The sequence below is a fragment of the Pyrus communis genome, chromosome 10 (genome assembly GCF_963583255.1).
Source record: "Pyrus communis chromosome 10, drPyrComm1.1, whole genome shotgun sequence".
NCBI lineage: Eukaryota > Viridiplantae > Streptophyta > Magnoliopsida > Rosales > Rosaceae > Pyrus > Pyrus communis.
In genome coordinates this window covers 24,310,959-24,330,899 of record NC_084812.1, presented here as the reverse complement: position 1 = coordinate 24,330,899, position 19,941 = coordinate 24,310,959, and the positions used below count along the sequence as shown (strand labels likewise).

Genomic DNA, 19,941 nt, shown 5'->3' with positions numbered 1-19,941 from the left:
TCTTTTGTTTCTTTTTAACAAAGCTTATCAATAATCTTTGGATTATTTTAAATTGTGAGATTTGTGGAGTGGCGTTTGGGTCCAAAATATTATTTTGGGTCAAGTTTAGAATCATTCTCGATCCAGTAGCATTCATCTAGAATCTTGTTATAAGTCGTTTAGTCAAAGTCTGCCAAATCCTATTACAATGAGGTTTGGTTTGGATAAGGGTGAGTTAGTTGAATTCTCGTGTAACTAGGAGTCTTAAGGCTAAGGTTGCTGAGAATTAGGGGATGAATCTTGTTTGTTAAAGAGCTTGGTTCAAAGTCCTATAGAGATTAGGATTGGTTGAAACCTGATTGGAATGGGTTAAGGAGTTCTAATTCGAGTCCATTTCTAGTTCAGCAAGGGATTCATTGCTATAAATAGAGAAGGGAATGCATCATTCAAGACCCTTCCAATTCAACACACAAATTGTCCTGCATAAAGCTTCTCAACATCCTTTGAGATTTTCTCCTCTTCCCCTTTCTTCCCGCCAACACATCTTCAGTTTGGATAAACAGTACTGTGAAGGCAACCAGCGACATCTTCAGTTTGAATAAACAACCCTAGAGTCGTAGAAACAGTCAATCAAGGAGCACATTCAGTTTGGATAAATAGCATTACTTCGAGACCGACTAGTTATTTATCCAAGTCTCGATCAACAAGGATTTTCAAGTCCTTATTGGTAGAGGTCATCTCATCAGCCTTCTTAGCGAGGTAAGGTGTTACAGGTTACTAGGCTCGACACATTGAAAGCTGAGTTGTTTTATGATTGGATAGATATAACTTTCAAACTCTAAATTTATTCAATGGTGATAAATAAGATGGTGACCGTTACTAGCACGTAAGAGCAATGAGCAAAAATGTACCCAATTACATGTACACCGTCTCAAATTCAACTCGAGTCTTCGTGTAAGTGTGTTATAAGTGTGTTGTGCCGTCTTAACCTGCAATTGCTAATGAATCGTTATACATCAGGATTAATTAATTTAGGGATTTAGAAATGTTTAGGTTGGTTTGTCGTAAAAGTCAGCATAGTTTGGGAACTGATGTTGAATGTATAGAGGGAATGATAAAAAGCGTTTTTAATTAGGGTAGAGATATAAAACATGTGTTTGAATAAAATTTTCTAATATGTATGAGCGACTTGTGAGCGTCTTTCGTTGTCTACAAATGGCTGTCAAGGCTCCAAGATAGAATTATACAACCACCATCAAGTCTTATCCCGCTAAATGAAGTTGACTATATGAATTCTAAAACACGATTACACTCAATTTTACGCCAAAGTCTTTCTTTAGCTCCAACTCCATGATATGTTCAGAGAAACTAGTCTTTGAAACCCGAGGCGTAAGAGGAACGGCATAATCTCCGTCATTTGACGAAACCGTCCGCGTCATTCCTACAAAGTTACTCCTTCCACCGGGAATGGTTGTAATGCAGACAGCAAGTGCATTGCGTTCTATTTGCTTCAAATACACGTTTTCTTTTCACATCTTAAATGGGAAAGATTTAGGAATCCGAAAAAAATACAGATTTAATATGTAAAATAGCTCTTATTACATGTTCATAAGTTACATTAACAAAGATAGAAACAATGAACTAATTACACAAACAAATTTCAAAAACAGTACAAATTTTACCGCTTTACATTTCTCTGAAGAGCAAAGATAATCCCTCTATGCCACGGACTTCGGTATCTTGTACTGTTTCTTGAGGAATTGAGAGGCCTCCGAATCACCTCTATGACATAATATTCTCAATAGTGTCTTAGAATCAGCCCCTAGTTTGCTTCTACCACCCCGCGCTTCCGGGCCACTGGAAGACCTCAAGTCGTCGATCAGTTCTCGAGTCTGTAAACAGAACGAGTAAAAAGAAAAAGAACCCATAAAAAAATGGACATCAGACATCTTATAATTAGTTCAATGTTATCTACCAAAGCAACCAAGATAGTCGACATTATCACGACCAAAATCAGTTCTGCGAATATTGTGTGATTGTGTGTGTGTGTGTGTGTGTTCAAGCTCCAGTTTATGCGCGACAATGAGATCGTTGTTGACTCCTCTACTCCGTTACCTTGGGAGTATTCATGCCTTGCATAAGCTTTTATTTCCAGTAAGACGAATATTGTGTGGTTCGTTCTATGGTTCATAAACAATGGTTATTTCTCTCTTTCACCCTTTTTCTCTTTAGTTCGTAACAAACCAACTTGTTCAAATCAAAGCAAGAGAAATGTCAAAAATTGAATTAAAAAATGACAACTGTCTAGATGTACATTTTGCTTTTCAACCCTTATTCCTATTGGCAATAGAATAGTATAATGCCTGAAATAATCTGATTCACTTATGAATTTTCAACCAGAGAAAACGATGAACTAACCTCGTAGCTGTGCAACTTTACTACATCCCGAACACGTGACACCTGATTCTCAACAACTCCTCGTGGAAGGCCATCTCCTCCCGAGATGAAAAACTCCTGTTTTACATCCACAATGACGCAAATTAAGAGCATGTATACAAATTTGAAAGTCTATGTATCACACAAAGTAGACAAGTCTGGGAGAAATTTAAATAAATAATTGAGGTCATTTCAATTCTTCTTTCGCCCAATGAAGTTCAAGCAACTTTCAAATGCCTCCCTGTAAGTAAATTTTTTTTCAACACGCAATGGAACTAGTGAAGATTAAACTTGTGGAGATAGGATATGCAAGTTTGTTGTTTGACTATCTATCCGGATTAAAAAAAGATTTCATTCTTGATGGGTATTAAATAGTTGGCCTATTTTCTAACAGTCAATGCTTTTTAAGTATGGTGATAAACCAAAATAAAAAAGTTTAATGGTATTAAGAAGCAAATCCGAGAACTAATCCCTACAATGACAACCTCAAAATACAGGTTGATTCAGTTGGGCCAGGCCCTCTAATGGTGGTGAGGGGTTGTCCCCATGTGAGGAGTGTTAATAATTGTTTGCCCACAATCTAACAGCTTAAACTTTTGAGAACAAAGGTCAACCACCACTTCCGATATTCAAAGAGGCAAAAAGCAGGTACCTTGAGGACCTCCAAATCTTCTTCTAATAGCTTTGCATCTCCCACCAAGAAAATTCGTGATGGGCCGCCATCTAATAGAACGCGGAGTAAACCATCCTGGTAAAACAGCCAAAAAAAAAAAAAAAAAAAATTAAACATTCCATTGAAATATAAATATCTTACAGGATTTTTGACAGATTTGTTCAAAGAAGCCAGGGTGTGGAGGATACCAGTGTTGCCTGAAGGAGACTTGTCACAATGCGATCCCTGAGTGGTTCCACAATTATAGCACATAGTTGACTAAGTTCCTGCAATAGTTGTCTTCGACATCAATTAAAAAATTACATGGATACAGAAAGTGTGGTTGAAAGGAAACTAATAACTGAAGAATAAAACTTTAAAGGCAAATCGAGAAAAATACACAGCACTCGTTTTTTTTGTTCTTCTGAACTGTTAGCAATATGTTTAAACAACTGCTAAAGTTATTCAACTCAACCAAGGTTGTTAAGAGGAGGGTAGTCAAAATTGACCGTGGTGAATATCCAATTTTTGATGTGGTGCGAGCATGACTCATATCATCACTAACTTCCAACACAAAAGCTATGTCATGTTGACTGTGCCACATCCCAACTACAACTATTACTTGAACCTATTATTCAAGTTGATGGATCTTTCTCATGAGATTTAGCTCAAACCCCCAGGGCACCCTCGATTTAATGGTTAGACTGTGCTACCATTATGCACATGACAAAATTAGTTAGTGGACTTATATACAATTTAGGTGATAAGGATTGAGAAGATGTAAAATTCATAATGGGTGACACATAAATGATATGCAACGTGACAGATACCACATAAAAATAGAATATAGCTTCCAAAAGGGATAAATCTGACCGTATCAAGTGGTTCGTACACTGCTTCGAACCTCGAAAGAGAAACACTTGGTTTATATAAATTGTCAATAAACGGTTCCCTCAAATCCCAGAAGATAATTTTAGTTCCTGCAACAAAAGTTGGTACATTAATAAGTGTTCTCTAGTTTTCCAAGGAATAGGACATCATTAAATAACAAAATTCTTGTACCAGTGAACTCGCATATTCGATCTATAGCGGCATTTATATCTTTTCTACTGCCATCAAACGTGTCCTTTTGGGTGAAACTTTTTGACTTTTCGTCTATGGATTTCTCTACAAAGTTACAAAAAAATAGTCAATATATCAGCCCTCCGAGAGATTGCGAGTAAATAATAGCATATGCATTCCTCAACCTAAACTCTTGTAAATGGAAAGATTTCAAACGGATATAAGGTTATAAACCACTTTTTAACACATACTGATAAGTTTTTGGCGGGGCTTCTTCTTCGTCCATCGCTCCCAAATGCTATCTTCCAACTTATTCAACTGACTGATTGCATACTGTGAATAGCACAAATAAAACCAGATTGTTTTAGATAATCATATTGGCAATCAAATGCCTATACAGAATAAAGTATATGTAGACAAACAAATTTAAACATAACAGACATGGTGTACAAAAACGAGATGACCATCAAATATGGATGCAACTAAAGATCTTTAGCATATGTCTTTAGCATATATAACAGAGTGCCATCACATCACATCCATATGAAACTTAGGTCTCATCAGCATCCATGTTTTTGCTGGAAAAGAATACATCTACTTCTAAAGCCAGCTCTGATATAACTGTAGACTGGCCAGTGCTTCAGTAGGTTACTAGAGAGAGATCACTTCAATTCAATTTTGATATGCACTAGTATAGAAAATATCAAAGAATGGCATGCATTATCAGCATTTTAAGAATCACATATACATAACTAATCATTTTCTAACTTAGGCAGCGTACAATATAAGAACATAAACATTATAAGTTCACAGGACGCCTAGAGGAGATATACTTAGTTGCATTTCATACTAATATATCATCAAGAAATTCCAAGAGAGAGAGAGAGAGCAGGTTCTTAACGAAAATAAGCTAAACCTGAACTTACATAAAGTGTATTTAACTGCACACAAAGGGTTGGAGTCGTTCTAAAACTAATTTCAGTAGACCTTCTCTCATCAGGCAGCCGAGGATCAAATAGTTCCTTCTTTACAAAAGCCTTTATTCCAGCTTCCTTCCTGTATCTTGTAAGAATGGGCACTGGTGGAATTAAATCCTCCTTAGTAGCTGCATGACCAAAATCAAAAATTAAGGTCTATGTGGGTAGAATAAGGGTAGACAACAAGAAATAAAAAGGACAAAAACCATTTGTACCATGTAGAGAAGAATAAAAAATCTTGTTAGCTTAATATACAAGGTTGACCATTACTGGTAATCAGGCTTTGGTAGTTGGAGGTCCCGGGTTTGAAACCACATGACCCACTTCTTTGTTCACTTGCAAGGTGCACGTGAAGAAGGGTTTAGCTTCGTGTGCATGATGGGTTGCATGCGAAGAAGGGTTTAGCTTCATAGATAGTGTTAACTCATTCCTTAACAGCTTAAGTTTTTGGGGTCCAGTGGTAAAGCAAAGAACAATTGAGCAAAATGAGTGTTTCAATAATGTCCACCAAGAAAATCAATAAGAGATCAATTCTCAATAAGGCCAGATAAACAATTTTTGCCAAGGGAATACAAACGACATAGAGTAAGGGAAACATGGAAGTTTTCAGAACTGTGACAACACACCATGACCAATTTAGAACTGCACAACTCATCCCTACTGGATGATATAATCACATGGGAGCACAGGACTTAACCTACAACCTTTGTGATGTGGGAAAAAGGAAAAAGAGAAAAGGGTCGAGGGCAAACCAAGAGCTAGGATCTCTATGAAATTTTCTTAACTCTTGCAAATCCTGAAGACAAATTCTGTTTTCTTTTTCCTTTATTGTATATTTAGTTCTCCCAAATAGCACCTACCCAATTTGTCAATGACGAGATTAGCAAACACTTGAAACGCATTGTCAACTCCACGAAACAAACCACTCAATTCTGTAGGCCTCATTGGAACCTTGAGATCAAAAAATTGGTCAACAGTCTGCACAAAGAGATGTTTACAAGGAAACACATCAGTATTGTTAGAGGTATCTGACCAGTGCCAGAAATAGATAATACATTTGAATACCAATCCAACAAGTACGTCCAAACAATAAAGAAACTGATTTATCACTATTTACTAAGTTTATGATATGTTTGTTATATTTATACATGTCACATATGTACTAAGTTAAATTAGATAGCTCCAATAGGAATAACCAACAATATTGTCAACTACCGACAATATTATAATTGATTTATCCCTAAAATGATTTTTTTCTTATACCCAAACGAACAAAGTCATACCTCCTCCACAATCCTAAATACTTCAACGATTGAACTCCCATGCCGCTGTTGAGGTGATATTGGGTCCCACCTCTGTAAAATGATGCACATGAACATTTAGAAACTCAACAGAGAAACAACAAAGTGAGGAATGCAGGTTTTCCAGATGAGAACAAAAGATGCGCTAAATAAATAAATAAGGATAAACTGTAACTTTTACCTCCTGCTGAATAGCCCGTTCAACCCAACCTAAGATCCTTCCAAGTTGCGAATTGACCCAACGCATCACCAATGTTCCAGATATAGATTCAATCTAGAAATATATAAGAAGCTTAATAAGAAGATGGTAAGAAGCAATGCAACTAGTGCTACATGGTAAACCTGACATTGTTTGCATCTTTGTAATTAATCAGCTTTAACTTAGCAGAATCAAGTCTATATTCCAATTGTGCACATCCATGACTATACACTATCAGAATAAGCTCACATTAAATTTTGAAACTAAAAAGAAATAAGGAAAATATGTAATGTAAGAAAATTGAGTCACTCGCCTCGTATGGAGCTAGTTTCCTACAGAATACATCTGCAGTTTCCTCTCTACAAGCGGACGTAATAAGTTCCATAATGTATTGCTCAAGGCTGTCAGCTGCTGGAAATACAGATACTACATCTTCTGTCAGATGTTCAGCAGCACGAAGAAAAGGTTTCTGAAATAAGACATCAGTACTAAGTTCCCCACATCCACCTAAAAGAATACTGTATTATGGACAAAATATATGTAAAATGTAGTTCACATTAAGAAACAGCATATAAGCTTACCAACTTGTTGCCATAAATCCTATGAAGGAGTGAGGCTGAGACAGCAGTTGCTTGTGGATGCCTCTGGGACAAAATTGGCATGAACATGGTTGCATCTTTTTTCAAAAGTTTCTTCGTCTCTTCAGCAAGCAATGCCAAAGGATGTTCATGCTTTAATTCTGATTTTTCAACAGAATGTAAGATCTGCATGACGAGAAAAATTTTGAAAAGGAAAACTTAAAGCCATGTTTCAGTACAAAGTCCTTAATGAAAAGTTGTCTATATCATCATTGAACTTCAAGGGTTATCAACAGGTATAGCGTGCAGTGTGCTCATTGTTATATTACATATGCATATGAGTTCAATGAAGAATGTGACCATTGGATAAATTGTGTACTGGACGCAACAGATTTAACCACAACAAAACACGACAGTCCGTTATATCCGCAACTTAAATGCTTTCAGGAGAAACTTAGTTCACCAGATTAACAACCAATGAACATAAAACATAGCAACTGCAGACCCTCTTACTGCTTCATAATAAGAACAAACATCAAGCCTGATCCCCAATGTACAAATTAAGAGTGATGGGGGAAAAACATGATGCACACTCTCCTTGTCTTGACATAAAACGCACCAATGAGGAGAGATGCAAATAAAAGGCCTTTGCTTTCCTGTTCTAATACCATGATAATTGTTGGTCTACGAAAGTTCCAAAAGCTTAAGTCTTTAGAATATGGTCCAAGTAATTTTCTTTTTTATCTTCTAGCACCTCTTACCAAATGAGAAGTTCATTGCCTAGCTTCCCCGTATTAAATTTCGTTTGTTTGAAATACTAAGCTTTTCTAATATACTTTGTCAGCCAACAACCCTATTAAATCAACTGTAACACTTACCCTTGTAAATGCATTCTTAATAGAAGATGATATATATAATTCTATCTGATCTTCATCTGTGTTGGATGTGGATTGAAGCATTGCCTGTCAAAAAAGAAATTCAGCTTTAAAAAGTTTACAAGTTGACATTACATTTGAATTTGTGTCATTTTTATTAAAATAAAAGAGAGAAAAAATCCAGATATTGCAATTGGGGAAAAATAAATTTCATCACACAAGAAAAATAACATCAAAAAGTTGGAAAGTCAAAATAGTTTTATTCTACAAAAACCATGGTTGGCTTCTCATCATGTCACCAATTGGTGAAAGTGGTTGGTCCCACCACTTCAACTAACACCTTAGCAGTGACAACGAAGTTTCTCCCCACTGATGAGAAGCCAAGAATTATTCTCTAATATAAGTCAAGCACAAAGTTTCTTTTGAGTCTACACATACTGCTTCAGGTTCCTCCAACAGAAGCCTCCGAGCAATCATCGCAACTGCTACTATATTCTCCATCAAACCTGGCACCTATAATGTACATGAGAAGTTTAAGAGTATTGAGTTGCAAAACTAGGAGAATTCCTTGGTAAAAGTAACTAAAAGTAGAAAAGAGCTGCATAAAGTATGTGCATGAGCAATTGAGCATACATGATAGATCATGCAAGCAGTGAATGGGCACAACGCATATGATAGTTATTTCCACAAAAGTAAAAGAGCAAGCATAGTAGCATACACAGATTAAAAATAACTATTCAACAAAAGCTAGCATTGGCGCTACAAAAAATAAAATTAAACACAAGGTCCACACCCAAGTATAATTTTGCCTACCTCAGCAAAGTGCAGATGGTAATCTCCTAATTGCTTATCAGCCCACTTCTGAATTGGCAATAAGAATGACTGTAAGAAAGATAAATCTTTATGCCCCTGATCGCCTTCAACTCTACAATGCAAACTCTTCAAGTGTGACCTCTCCTGTGGTCCCCGTTGTTCCTTCAATGGTATTTTCTTTAACTGTTCAATGGCATGTTGTAAAATTCCTTGCTCGCTAGTAATAACATGCTGTGATGACAGAACCAACATAAAATGTGAACGGTGATGGTATTAACTAACAAGAATTTTCTAATTGAACTTCCACAAAATATTGATGAGAACAAACAAAAAGGAAACAGAAGAAATAGAAAGAACAAAACTGGCTGAAAAGAAACCCAGAATTGAAAATAATACACAATTTTTGTAGAATGGAGCGACTCAAAGAAGATTAGTGGGTAGATATTTGACATAATAGCATGCTGACAGAAGAAGCCGCCGATGAAAGACATCCCAGTGACTCCACTATGAGCATCTTTATACTTAAAACCATCCAAAAACATGCATGAATTTATGTCACTATATGACATATATGTAGTACACTTCCGTTCCCCATGAAAAGATTTACCAGCTCAAAAGTACAAGAAGAAATGTCAATTTGTTAAAAAACAAAGCTGATATCTATTACCAGTGCCATTCAATGCAAGTTCAACTCTTCAAGATGCTCTAGGTATACAATTTTAAAATGTTAGAAATACATTGAAGGTTCCCAAGATATGGATGTTTGCAGCATGGATTTGAGGTTCATGGGATGGGGTACGAGTGCCTTCCTTTGTGTAACTCATAGGCCTATAGGTCCGAAGGGCCTCGAACTAAAGGAAAATTATCATCAACATGTTATATAACTCTATATGGTATGCATACTGCACGTACGTATCTCTGTGTGTGTTTGTATATGAGAGAGAGAGAGAGAGAGAGAGAGAGAGAGAGAGTCCTTTGTTTGTTAAGTCCATATCCTCTAGTGAATGTATGAAAGACCATCTTTTTAGAATATAAATAATAACTGTAACAGTATGAGACATGTCAATCGTACCCTCCAATCTCCATCACAAATGAAGTTATAAACAATTACATTATATAAGGAAAAAAAATCATTTTAGGGGCTGTAGGTCCATTCAAATAGAAAATAAATCTTGTGGCCTTTATACCTGACGGAACAAGACCCATGCATAGCAGGTGTAATGAATGGTCTCCGTGATTCCTAAAACACGCCATGTCGACTTCACGAGCTCAAGTATTTCTTCTACTTCCTGGAAATAAAGATGAGCTAGAGACTATGAGAGACAGAGAAAAAGCCTAGCTTCTGCGTTCATCGTAAATTCCATATCTGGTGACTTGAGTATTTACAACTGGAGTCATCACACAATGGACAAACGGCTATTATTGATTTTGATGTTCGAGTAATAAAGAGTCTAAGGTTAAAACAATTTGCATATTGAGTCTTCAGTTATGAGCTGAGTTTTGACTTTTTTTCCTCACATAGGCAGTACTGGAATTTCATAAATCAGGGAGAACTTTATATTTAGTATTTATCAATTGTTTTGAGTCCAGAAATTCCTCAGATGCAGGAGTGCTGGAACTAAATAGGTCCCTGTGTTTAAGAAGTAGTTACCTTAACTAGATAATAATTTTATTACATCTACCTTGGTCTAAGAATCTATAATTTAGTCAACTGTGTACTTAGGAGAGGTGACAGGCACTCTAAAATAGTCATCCCACACTCCTCCCTTATAAGAACATATGAGATAATCTCCACTTAAGAGGAATGCAGTATGACTGATTTGGAGTGCCAATAAGAATTCCCTAAAACCATTTGAACTTTAAGTGTATTCTATCTCTTTCTCTGTATGCCGTTCATCTTGCTAGAACAAACTTGATTTTTCTCTTTTATCATCCCTTCAGGATTGTAACTCTTTTTCCTTTATTACCAACTAAAACCCTCTATAGCAACATTCCAAAATATTACTATGAATGGGTGCTAGAACTCTGAAAGTATCCTTCTATGGTGTCCATCAGCTTCAACCATCAAGATTCAACCTTTTAATTAATAAAACCTTTGAACCTTTCTTTCTACAGTTCCAAGCCTTGAATCTATAATTGTTTTGACCCTAACACGGTAGCACCCACCCCATAACTGGAAGGTTACATTTCCTAGATTACCCTAAATCACTATCCAGGAAAGCAAATTACAACTATTTTGCTGTACAAATTCTGAAATCTGATTGGGATACCAAGTTGACACTGAAAGCATGCAAAAAATCCAATTTTCCGAGAATATGCTAAATGTCATATTCAGACCCTTTTGGAACTCTTCGGGTTTTTTTTTTTTTTTTCTCAAAAGATAAGAGTATAAATGCATGGGAGGGAGGGATGAAGACAAAATGTTGGTGAAATCATATTTGAAATGAAAACTAAAAACTAAAAGCAATTCAAAATAGTTGTTATTTCACACATTCTCCAGCATTTATCCCTTCTTCCTTCTTCCTCCCTCCCTCCTTTCTAACATACATTTCCTTTTCATATTTAACTGAAAAAGAACCCAGACCAAATGCGGAAGTGTTACCAAATGCGCCCAGGTATCAGTTAAATTCAGAATTTCAAACAGAATGGAGATCTTAACCCAACTCCAGAAAGCTTCTAAAACCAATCAAGCAGAAAGTGACTTGGCAACATAGATGAAAGCACTTCTTTTGTAGAATTAAATCCTCCTTTGACAGAGTCATGTTGCCATGGCCAAGAACAAAAAGTACTAACCTCAGTCAGCTTTCCCTCGTCCAACATATCAAAGACACTGAGAAGCAGTTTCTCATATAGTCTAACATTCAAGTGATAACCATCTGCCCAGTGGCATACTTCACCGGTTAAGTCACCACGAGCAGGCCTCTCAGCAAGTGGAGTGGCAATCTCTCGAAGAGATCTCAAGCATTCCGTTCGTTGGAGTTCACCCGTGGATGGTGGAAGAGACTGCAATCAAAAGAGAAGGAAAAAAGGAAAATGAAAAACAAAACAGATAAATTAAAAAATAGCAGAAAGCTATGAATTATATCATGAATACTCCGAAAAGGTATAAGGGAGTATCCAAACAAGGCAAAAGAATAATGTATCTTTCAATTTTACTTTATATATTATAAAAACTAAAAAGTAAAAGATTTTTAAGGAACTCAGCCAAATCTCTACATTTTCTTTACCTCTCTAGGAACAAGTCAGAGCCTTCAGCAGAATGTATAAATTCAATTGACCAATTGATAGTTTATGAATGTGGCCAACCAGAAAGGCTTCTAATTTAACAACTGGCTGATTTAAGGCAAGAGAACTCCTTTTTATGGAAGAATACCACTAAACTCCATTTTATCAACTCAACCTTTCAAACCAGTGATACCAAAATAATACCTTAAAATGGTGGCTTAGGCATGTTTTGGTTTAGAGTTTAGGGTTACTGAAGGAAGTAAGTTGTGTGTTGGGCTTCCTAGTGTGGGTATAGGAGCAATTTTGGAACACATGGTGGGTTTTCTAAGAAAAAGATGAGAGTTTTAATTAAAAATTGTAGTGTATTTCGAATGCGGGGTGAACTATGGGTTCAAAATTCAAATAGAAAACTTAAATTTTAATTTCTAATTTCGTGATAGAGGGCATTGCAACCATTTAGAAAGACATAAGACGCACCTCAGATTCTTCAATCTTTGCTAACAGGATCCTAAACTCACTCGCTTTGCGTCCAGATTCCCCAAATCCAACAACAGGGAAGTTGAGAAGCCCCTCCTCCAATATATTCAACTGTGACAAAAAAAAAAAAAAAAAGAGAGAATTTCTCAATTTGGAAGTCATGTACGGATATGGTCACCCCCGTCCAATTTCACCAAATAGGACAATAAAACATATCAACAGAAAATGAAAGAGATTGTAAGGAATAGAACTTACCTGCCTATTCTGCCACCGTATATACGCCTTCTTGTCAGAGAATTCTGTTCGTGAAATACAGCATAAAAGTTCCAGAGGAACTAGTAAGGTATCCATTCTTTTTCCCACTTTTCCTGCTAGGGCATTAAGCAGCCCTTGTCTAGTCCTGATGTCCATTGCCTCAGATATCTGCATCCGTAAGTATGGCCAATAAGAACAAAAAGAAATACAGTTCAGCAGGACAGCATAAAGAACCATATCAGCAACCAGCAGGATTTCAAAAATCCCTCTGGCTGTTGCCATATAAACTACAATCCCAATTAATGAGCTACAGATAGGGTCACTTAAAGAGGAATACATTCAGTACGTACCCAAATATGGAAAGAAAAAACTGATCCTACTAACAACTTTTACAGTTCATAGCAGCTTGAAGTGATGGCCACCAATGCATACAAGATTAACATATGCATGTACCATATCTAATTACTGGCCCGCTGAAAATATAATTATACATCACATTTGCTAGGAACTAGCAGAACCAGATGATAATATGGTCCATACTCCATAGAACTGAGAAGCTTGTATATGATAAAAGCAGTATTAACCCTCCAGCTTCAAAAGAAAAACATTCCATAAAGTCCTTCGTGCTTACATAGTTCTTAACTACTCTACCGGGCTTGTTTAGTGCACAGGACTGAACTGCACAATTTCAATCCAATGCTAATGTACTATTTTGCATTGTCTTAACCTTAGTACTATTTGGTGGTACTGTACAGAACTAAGTGGCCGGATAAGCTGTACTGTGTTCGTATTGTACCATATAAGAGTACAAACAGGACTGTACTAACATAAAATATGTTTATAAAAATATTTTATATTTAGAAAACAAATATGCCCGCGAACATATTTGTAGCTACCATTAATAAACATCATTCATTTCTAATTCTTTTCAAACACCGTCTATGTGATAGCCTCATAAAGAACTTCTCAAAATCCATACGCCAATTGCCTATCTGATTGGGATGATGGAGGAGTTCCATCTTTATAATAACAAAAGCTATCTCAACTTTAAATGGAGAGGAAAGAAAAAAGGAAACAGACTGGTAATGCATCCTTTTGAAAAGTAAACGACTAGTAAATACCTCCATTTGAACACGCATAGTCTCCAATAACCCAACCAATCCAGGGGCTCGTTGAGACTGACTCAAAGCATTTTCATTTCTACTTCGTCCAAGTTTCCTCATCAGCTTGGACCTTTTGTCTTTCTTTTTCTCTTTTGAAGGCACAATGAGACCCCTGTTCAGACAGAGAGAGGGCAAGCACGGATGGTGTCATAACAGAACATTCAAGGCATTACAAAGTATTTGCAGACCAAATAAGAAACTAAAAGCATACCCTGAAGCACCAGCACATGCCAAAAGGATTTCATATGCAGTTTCACAGAGACCATCTTCTGTGATAGCTGAAAAAGAAGGAAAAGAAGAAAATAAATTATGAGTCATGTTTCAATTTTCATCAGTCAACCTAGGAGCTGGAAATGCAATCTTTGCTACTGATTGCCAAGTGATTCATGGGCTATCTAGAAAAAGCAGACAGATCTGTCTGAACAGTATACCTGTAGGTCACTCTATAGTCTATAGACTATACCTCTTTAGTACTTCCCAATTTTTCTAATTTCTAACAAATGTATCCAAATTTCAATGAAAGTTATAAACAAATAGTGGTGTACAGATTGGTAGTAGTTATAGATTGAAATATAGCCAGGGCCATAACACATGTTTTCACTCTCGAGTAACACGTGAATTAAGAATGCCTGTATGATTGATTATTACACCATATAAGCATAACAATCTAACAGAAATTTGGAAAAAATATATAAATATTGAATTATTGATATACATGCACGTGCATTTAGTGTTCCGGCTATTTTGCACCTTGGCTCCACACAACACTAAAAGCATCATATCCACCTGGGCTTAAAAATCTAGTACCTGTCTTAAAAGGAGGCAATCCAAGAGCAAGATCAGCAGCATCATTTCGTGTCCTTCGTGAAATGAGGACACTGTCAGCCTCATCGATATCATCATCCTCAAAATCCTCAATATCATCTACCGTAAGTTCTTGAACTTGTGTAGAGTTAAAGGATTCTGATTTTGACACACTTAATGCAACCGGAGATGAGTCAAGATCAGGAACAGATGATATAACACTTGGAGGCGGCATGATAACGGGAGGCGGCACAAATTCAGGAACAGGTGGCGGTGCCCTTTTTGGAGGAGAACCAGAAAAGTCAGGATTTGTAACCAAAAAGAACTCGCCAGCTGAACCTGTATTGTTCTGGTAAAGTGGAAATAATCAACAGAAAACATATAAAATAAGCAAACAAATTAACAGAAACACAAGGAAATGAACATGACAATAGGCAGAAGATTACCGATTAGGAATTTTTATGGATATCCCAATCCAAATTACAAAAGAAAATAAACTAATATCTGAGTTACGTATTTAACCACAACCCAAAAAAGATAAGTAAAAGCGGAGGAGCTACAGATGACCATTTAAATGGGAATTATACATGCATGATGGGTCTTAATTTGGGACCAGATTCAAATCCTGAACCTAAAAATGAAAATAACTCACTACATCATGTCATAAATTGCACATACCATTTGCGGTAAACCGGTATGGTCATGGTAGTCCCTAATAGCTTCCGAAAGCTCAAGCATTCCACCTACATTGTCAAAATCGTCAGTGTGTGCAAAGAAAGAAACTCCAACGAAGAATACAACTCGAAAATCGACAATAAATAAACGCAAGAGACCACCTTTCTTAGCACAATTGATCACATAATCAACACTAACTTGGTCTAGATCCACATCATCGAGCGTAACCGCACCGGGAGGCATTATAACCTTCTTTATCAAGCTACCGGCAAGTATAAAATCAAGAAGCATTCGCCTGTCGCGGCGAAACCGCTGTAAAAGCTCCACTGCATTTTCCCTGCATTCCATCATCAAATCGAAGTTCATTTCTATTGATTTCAGCTAAAATTAAAAATACAATTAAAATTTTCCAAAAAATTAATTAGTAAAACAACACTTACTCTTCCATCTCGAAACGACTGCAATTATGCTACCTGAGAGAGAAAAAAACACAAAAACAACAAAACTGAAGCTTTACACAGAGTTGCGTAGTTTGCTCTGTTTGGCAAGCAAGAAAATGAGAGTAATTTTGATCGAACACAAAGACGAAACTCCTTTTTTTTTTTTTTTTACCTCAATTTTCTCGGCAACCAAACATTAATTTGAGCATTGAGTTTGTTTGACTGAGAAAGAGAGAGAGAATCAAAGGCGGAGCTGAGAGGGAAGGAAGTGAAACGGCGTAGTTTTGACTGCGGTTGAGTTGGGATGGTGAAGCTTTGAAAAGGGAGGAAAAACAAAAATCCCAGTTGGATGAGATTTGGATCTCAAAAGCCTTTTTTTAATCAATTAATTTTGTTTTTGTTTTTTGTTTAACCATTTGCTCACTCAAATTAATTAGATGGATTATCAAATTAACGATCTCTGTCTCTGTGGTTAAATAATACAATTAATTATCAGCATTTTATTAATTATCTCTAGTTAAGTAAACCATCACCATCTCGCTGACTAATAAACTATTGTTGGAAATTTAATGCGCGACGGGAGTTTGAAAAGGATACGGCTTCTCTGCTCTTAGTTCTCATATACTCTCATTTCCTTTTATTTTATGTAATCACGGTTAAATCACGTCAATATTTTATATTAAATTTTTTATAAAGATAATAAGACAAAAAGCAATAGTAATCTAAAATGTTGACGTGACTCAACCGTGACCGCACAAATAGGAAGGGATGAGAGCGTATGGGAACTGGGAGGGCAGAGAAGCCATGTCTGTTTGAAAATCATGAATGTTTAAAGAACCCTTACAAAAAGCTTGTTTTATTAACATTCCACATATTATTGAATACACCACATATACTTAATACATTTCACGCTTGCTTTTTCAATTAAAATTTATCTTAATACATCACACATACTTTCTCATAATACCCTTACACCCCACACTTTCAAAATACACCACACATTTTTTACATACATCCCACATTTCTACATGTACACCCTACATTTTCTACATACATCCCACACTTTTCTCCATAAACCCCACACTTTTCACGTCTTAGATGCAAATGCATATTTTATTTTTTACTTCTGTATAATCACAAAACAATGAAACCGGTTTTAAAAGATAGAATTTATGTAGAAAATTGACTAAAATGCTTCCATGATTCATTGGATAGAAGAATTTCAGCTCTCGAAAGTTTAAAGCCAATCGAAACTCCTTAACCTGCATAAGCATCTGAGTAGATGCTTTAAGGGTGGGAGTCGATTTCATGCCGATCATCCGGCGTATGACCTACACTGTGAGTGGGGGCACAATCACAAACACGATGGCATGCAGGCTGAAGCACATAACAATAAGATAATTACAAATTAACATATTTAGGCATGTCAATCTTGAGCCACAACCCCAACAAGCAGTAACAGACAGAGGGTGAGAGTGATACATGAATCGACCATACTTTTTTCAAGAGATGTCAATCATATTGTAGTTATAGGCATGCCGATGTCGTTGGAGTCACTAAAATAATAATAAAATATGAAACTTTCGCATTATGTGAAGTTTCCGAAACGTCGATTTCATGTTTCGTCTAAAATAATTTGTTTTAGTCAATGTGTTTGTAGTTTTATTGATTAGGGTTTGTTCTGCAATAGAGAGGGAAAATGATTTTAAGAGTTGAAGAAAATAAATAATCTTGTGACATATGTAAAAAATGATTTGATTTGTGGTGTATTTAATATATTTTTTTTTTAACTTTATGAGGTCAAAATTGTCATTACATAATAAGGTATATGTGTCATTTTATATCAAATTTTAATGTGGAGTGTATTCAACTTTATGTGAGGTGCTAATTAAAAAAAACCTTTTGTAATATGAAAATGACATAATTTTTGTATTTTTATGATTTAAGAATGCGTCTGGTGGTTTAATCGGAGAACGGTTTTTGAGAATGAAACATTAAAAACTTGTCTGGTACCAATATCTAAAATCTCGAACAAAAATATAAATTTGTGTTTAGTAGTAATGGCGATGGTGGTGGTAAAGATGGTGGTTGAGCAGAGTGGTGCTAGTAGTAGTGATGGTTGGCAATAGTGAGGATAATGGGCTGGGAATGTGGTGATGGTGGTGGTAGTGGTGATGGTGGCCATAGTGGTGAAACGGTAAAGATGGTGATGGTGGTATTCGCAGGTGGCAGTAATGGCGTCAGAAGTGTAGATGGAGGTTGGAAATGGTGGCGACGGTGATGGTACTTGTTAGTGAAAGGTGGTGGTGTCAAAGATGATTGCAATTGTGGTGATGATAGTGAGACGGTGGAGAATCTTGTAATGGTGGTGGTGGTGGTAATAGTGCATACATAATTTTATTTCTTATTATACTCTTAACTTTGTTATATAATGTTTATTTTACTTTCTATTTTGAAAATTGTTCTTGAAAAATAGAGGAAACACCAACTTGACATTCTACATGAAGAAAACTTATCCCATTTAATCCTCCAGAAAAATTTCTTACCAGAGATTGAAACTGATAAGTTATCACGAGATGACACCTAGATGCATCACCCATGAAGTAACAAGTATCCATCAAGACTAAATCACAATCTACCTTAATTTGGACAAAATTTGGAAGTCAGCCTCCCTTCCTTCTTTTACATAATATTTGAATCTAGTGAGTTATCAAATCTGAACACCCAACATGGCAGCAGGCATAAGGTCGGTGGCCCATACAAAAATACAGATAAATGATGCATCTAGAACTCGCAAGAGATTAAGGGTTAGGATCATTTGCATCATACAAAGTACAATTATTGACAGCCCTCCTCCTTTATCCGGGCTTGGGACCGGCTGTGTCTAAATAGGAATCAAAACACAGGCGGAGTTATTCAACTCGTACTATATATACATATTAAACACACATGAAAGCAACGTGAACGACAACGGCCTTGTCCTTTGCCCAGTCTGTTTTTTTGAACTCAATTACCTTTTCGACCAATACCGAGAATATCTTAATACTTCAGAGCGCTATAAAATTTGCGTTCACTCAATCAAATGCTAAATTGCACGGTTTATCCTTGTGGTACGTGGTCATATGTTAATGTTACTCAAACTCAGAATTGCAAGGGTAAAATAGTCATTTCAAACAATAGCGACTGCATTAACATACGACCGATACCACAAGGATAAATTTGCGCAACACAACCTTCATTGAACTACTTAGAAGCTCAAAGTGCAAGCCACAACTGCTGCCGGCATTTTTTTATTAGAAGGAAAGATAGAGCTTTAAGCAAAACTCATATTTCTAATTGTTCTTGTATGCCACACATATTTATTTGGTGATTAAAGACATTTTTGGTCCTGTGTTATATTGAGATATCAACTTCGGTTCATGTTTTACAAACATTTTAATCCGTTAACGATCTTGGTCTTCCCGTCAAACTGGCGTTTCGGTACAATCATGCAAGAACTCAAAACTGTAACTACTCCGTTTAATTGAAAATACATGGACCAATATTTAAAAGTGAATGCAAAAAAATACGTAAGGAACAATTGTGTAAATAACCCTTAAAAACTTAAAAGCTTGTTTCACAGAAAAACAAAAACAAATAAAAAAACCAAGATTGATAGCGGATTAAAACACATGGACCAAAATGAAACCTAATCAAAATGCACGGACCAAAAGCGTATATAACCATTCATTTAAAGTATACGGTTGTACACTGGTTTGGTTTGCTTAATTTTTGTTTTAGGGTACAGTACTCATCAAGGACAAACTTGAAAGTTTCTCCATAACTATAGAGTTCATCAAGTCTTTACCTTTTTGCATTGGTAATGAATGAGTTAATGAGATATTCAAGATATTCCTTGGTGTATGTTTTTTGTTGATGATATAGTATTGATAAATAAATGCAGGGGGAGTAAATGCGAAACTTAATCTTTGACGAGAAGTGTTGGAATCTAAAATGCCTAAGTAGGCCAAAAAGAGTACATGGAATGAGT

The 19,941-nt window shown here is 36.1% G+C and overlaps 1 protein-coding gene across 2 annotated transcripts; it reads right to left on the bottom strand.

Annotated features, from left to right (window-relative positions):
- Positions 1 to 1,529: 1,529 nt before the first annotated feature.
- Positions 1,530 to 16,283, bottom strand: LOC137748494 (protein unc-13 homolog). Of its 2 annotated transcripts, XM_068488652.1 has the most exons (27): positions 16,084 to 16,283; positions 15,912 to 15,944; positions 15,633 to 15,808; positions 15,475 to 15,539; positions 14,800 to 15,145; positions 14,204 to 14,270; positions 13,951 to 14,104; positions 12,830 to 12,997; positions 12,575 to 12,685; positions 11,666 to 11,875; positions 10,060 to 10,161; positions 8,873 to 9,103; positions 8,498 to 8,572; positions 8,063 to 8,146; positions 7,188 to 7,370; positions 6,920 to 7,075; positions 6,589 to 6,681; positions 6,390 to 6,461; positions 5,967 to 6,084; positions 5,056 to 5,234; positions 4,381 to 4,462; positions 4,130 to 4,234; positions 3,941 to 4,047; positions 3,277 to 3,354; positions 3,068 to 3,163; positions 2,398 to 2,493; positions 1,530 to 1,871 (listed from the first exon to the last, which is right to left on the bottom strand). In XM_068488652.1, the coding sequence occupies exons 2-27, from the start codon at positions 15,917 to 15,919 to the stop codon at positions 1,698 to 1,700; spliced, it is 3,336 nt and encodes a 1,111-aa protein (XP_068344753.1). In that variant the 5' UTR covers positions 15,920 to 15,944; positions 16,084 to 16,283; the 3' UTR covers positions 1,530 to 1,697. The 2 variants fall into 2 exon arrangements, with proteins under 2 accessions (XP_068344753.1, XP_068344754.1); XM_068488653.1 differs by lacking the exon at positions 16,084 to 16,283 and having other exon boundaries at positions 15,912 to 16,068.
- Between the last annotated feature and the right edge of the window lie 3,658 nt (positions 16,284 to 19,941).

What these genes read in the sequence shown, in the direction of transcription:
- LOC137748494 (XM_068488652.1), bottom strand. An exon ending in GCATGTGCTGGTGCTTCAGG is followed by an intron (nt 14,105 to 14,203) that starts GTATGCTTTTAG and finishes CTGTCTGAACAG; the next exon opens with GGGTCTCATTGTGCCTTCAA. An exon ending in CATGGGTCTTGTTCCGTCAG is followed by an intron (nt 9,104 to 10,059) that starts GTATAAAGGCCA and finishes CTGTCATCACAG; the next exon opens with CATGTTATTACTAGCGAGCA.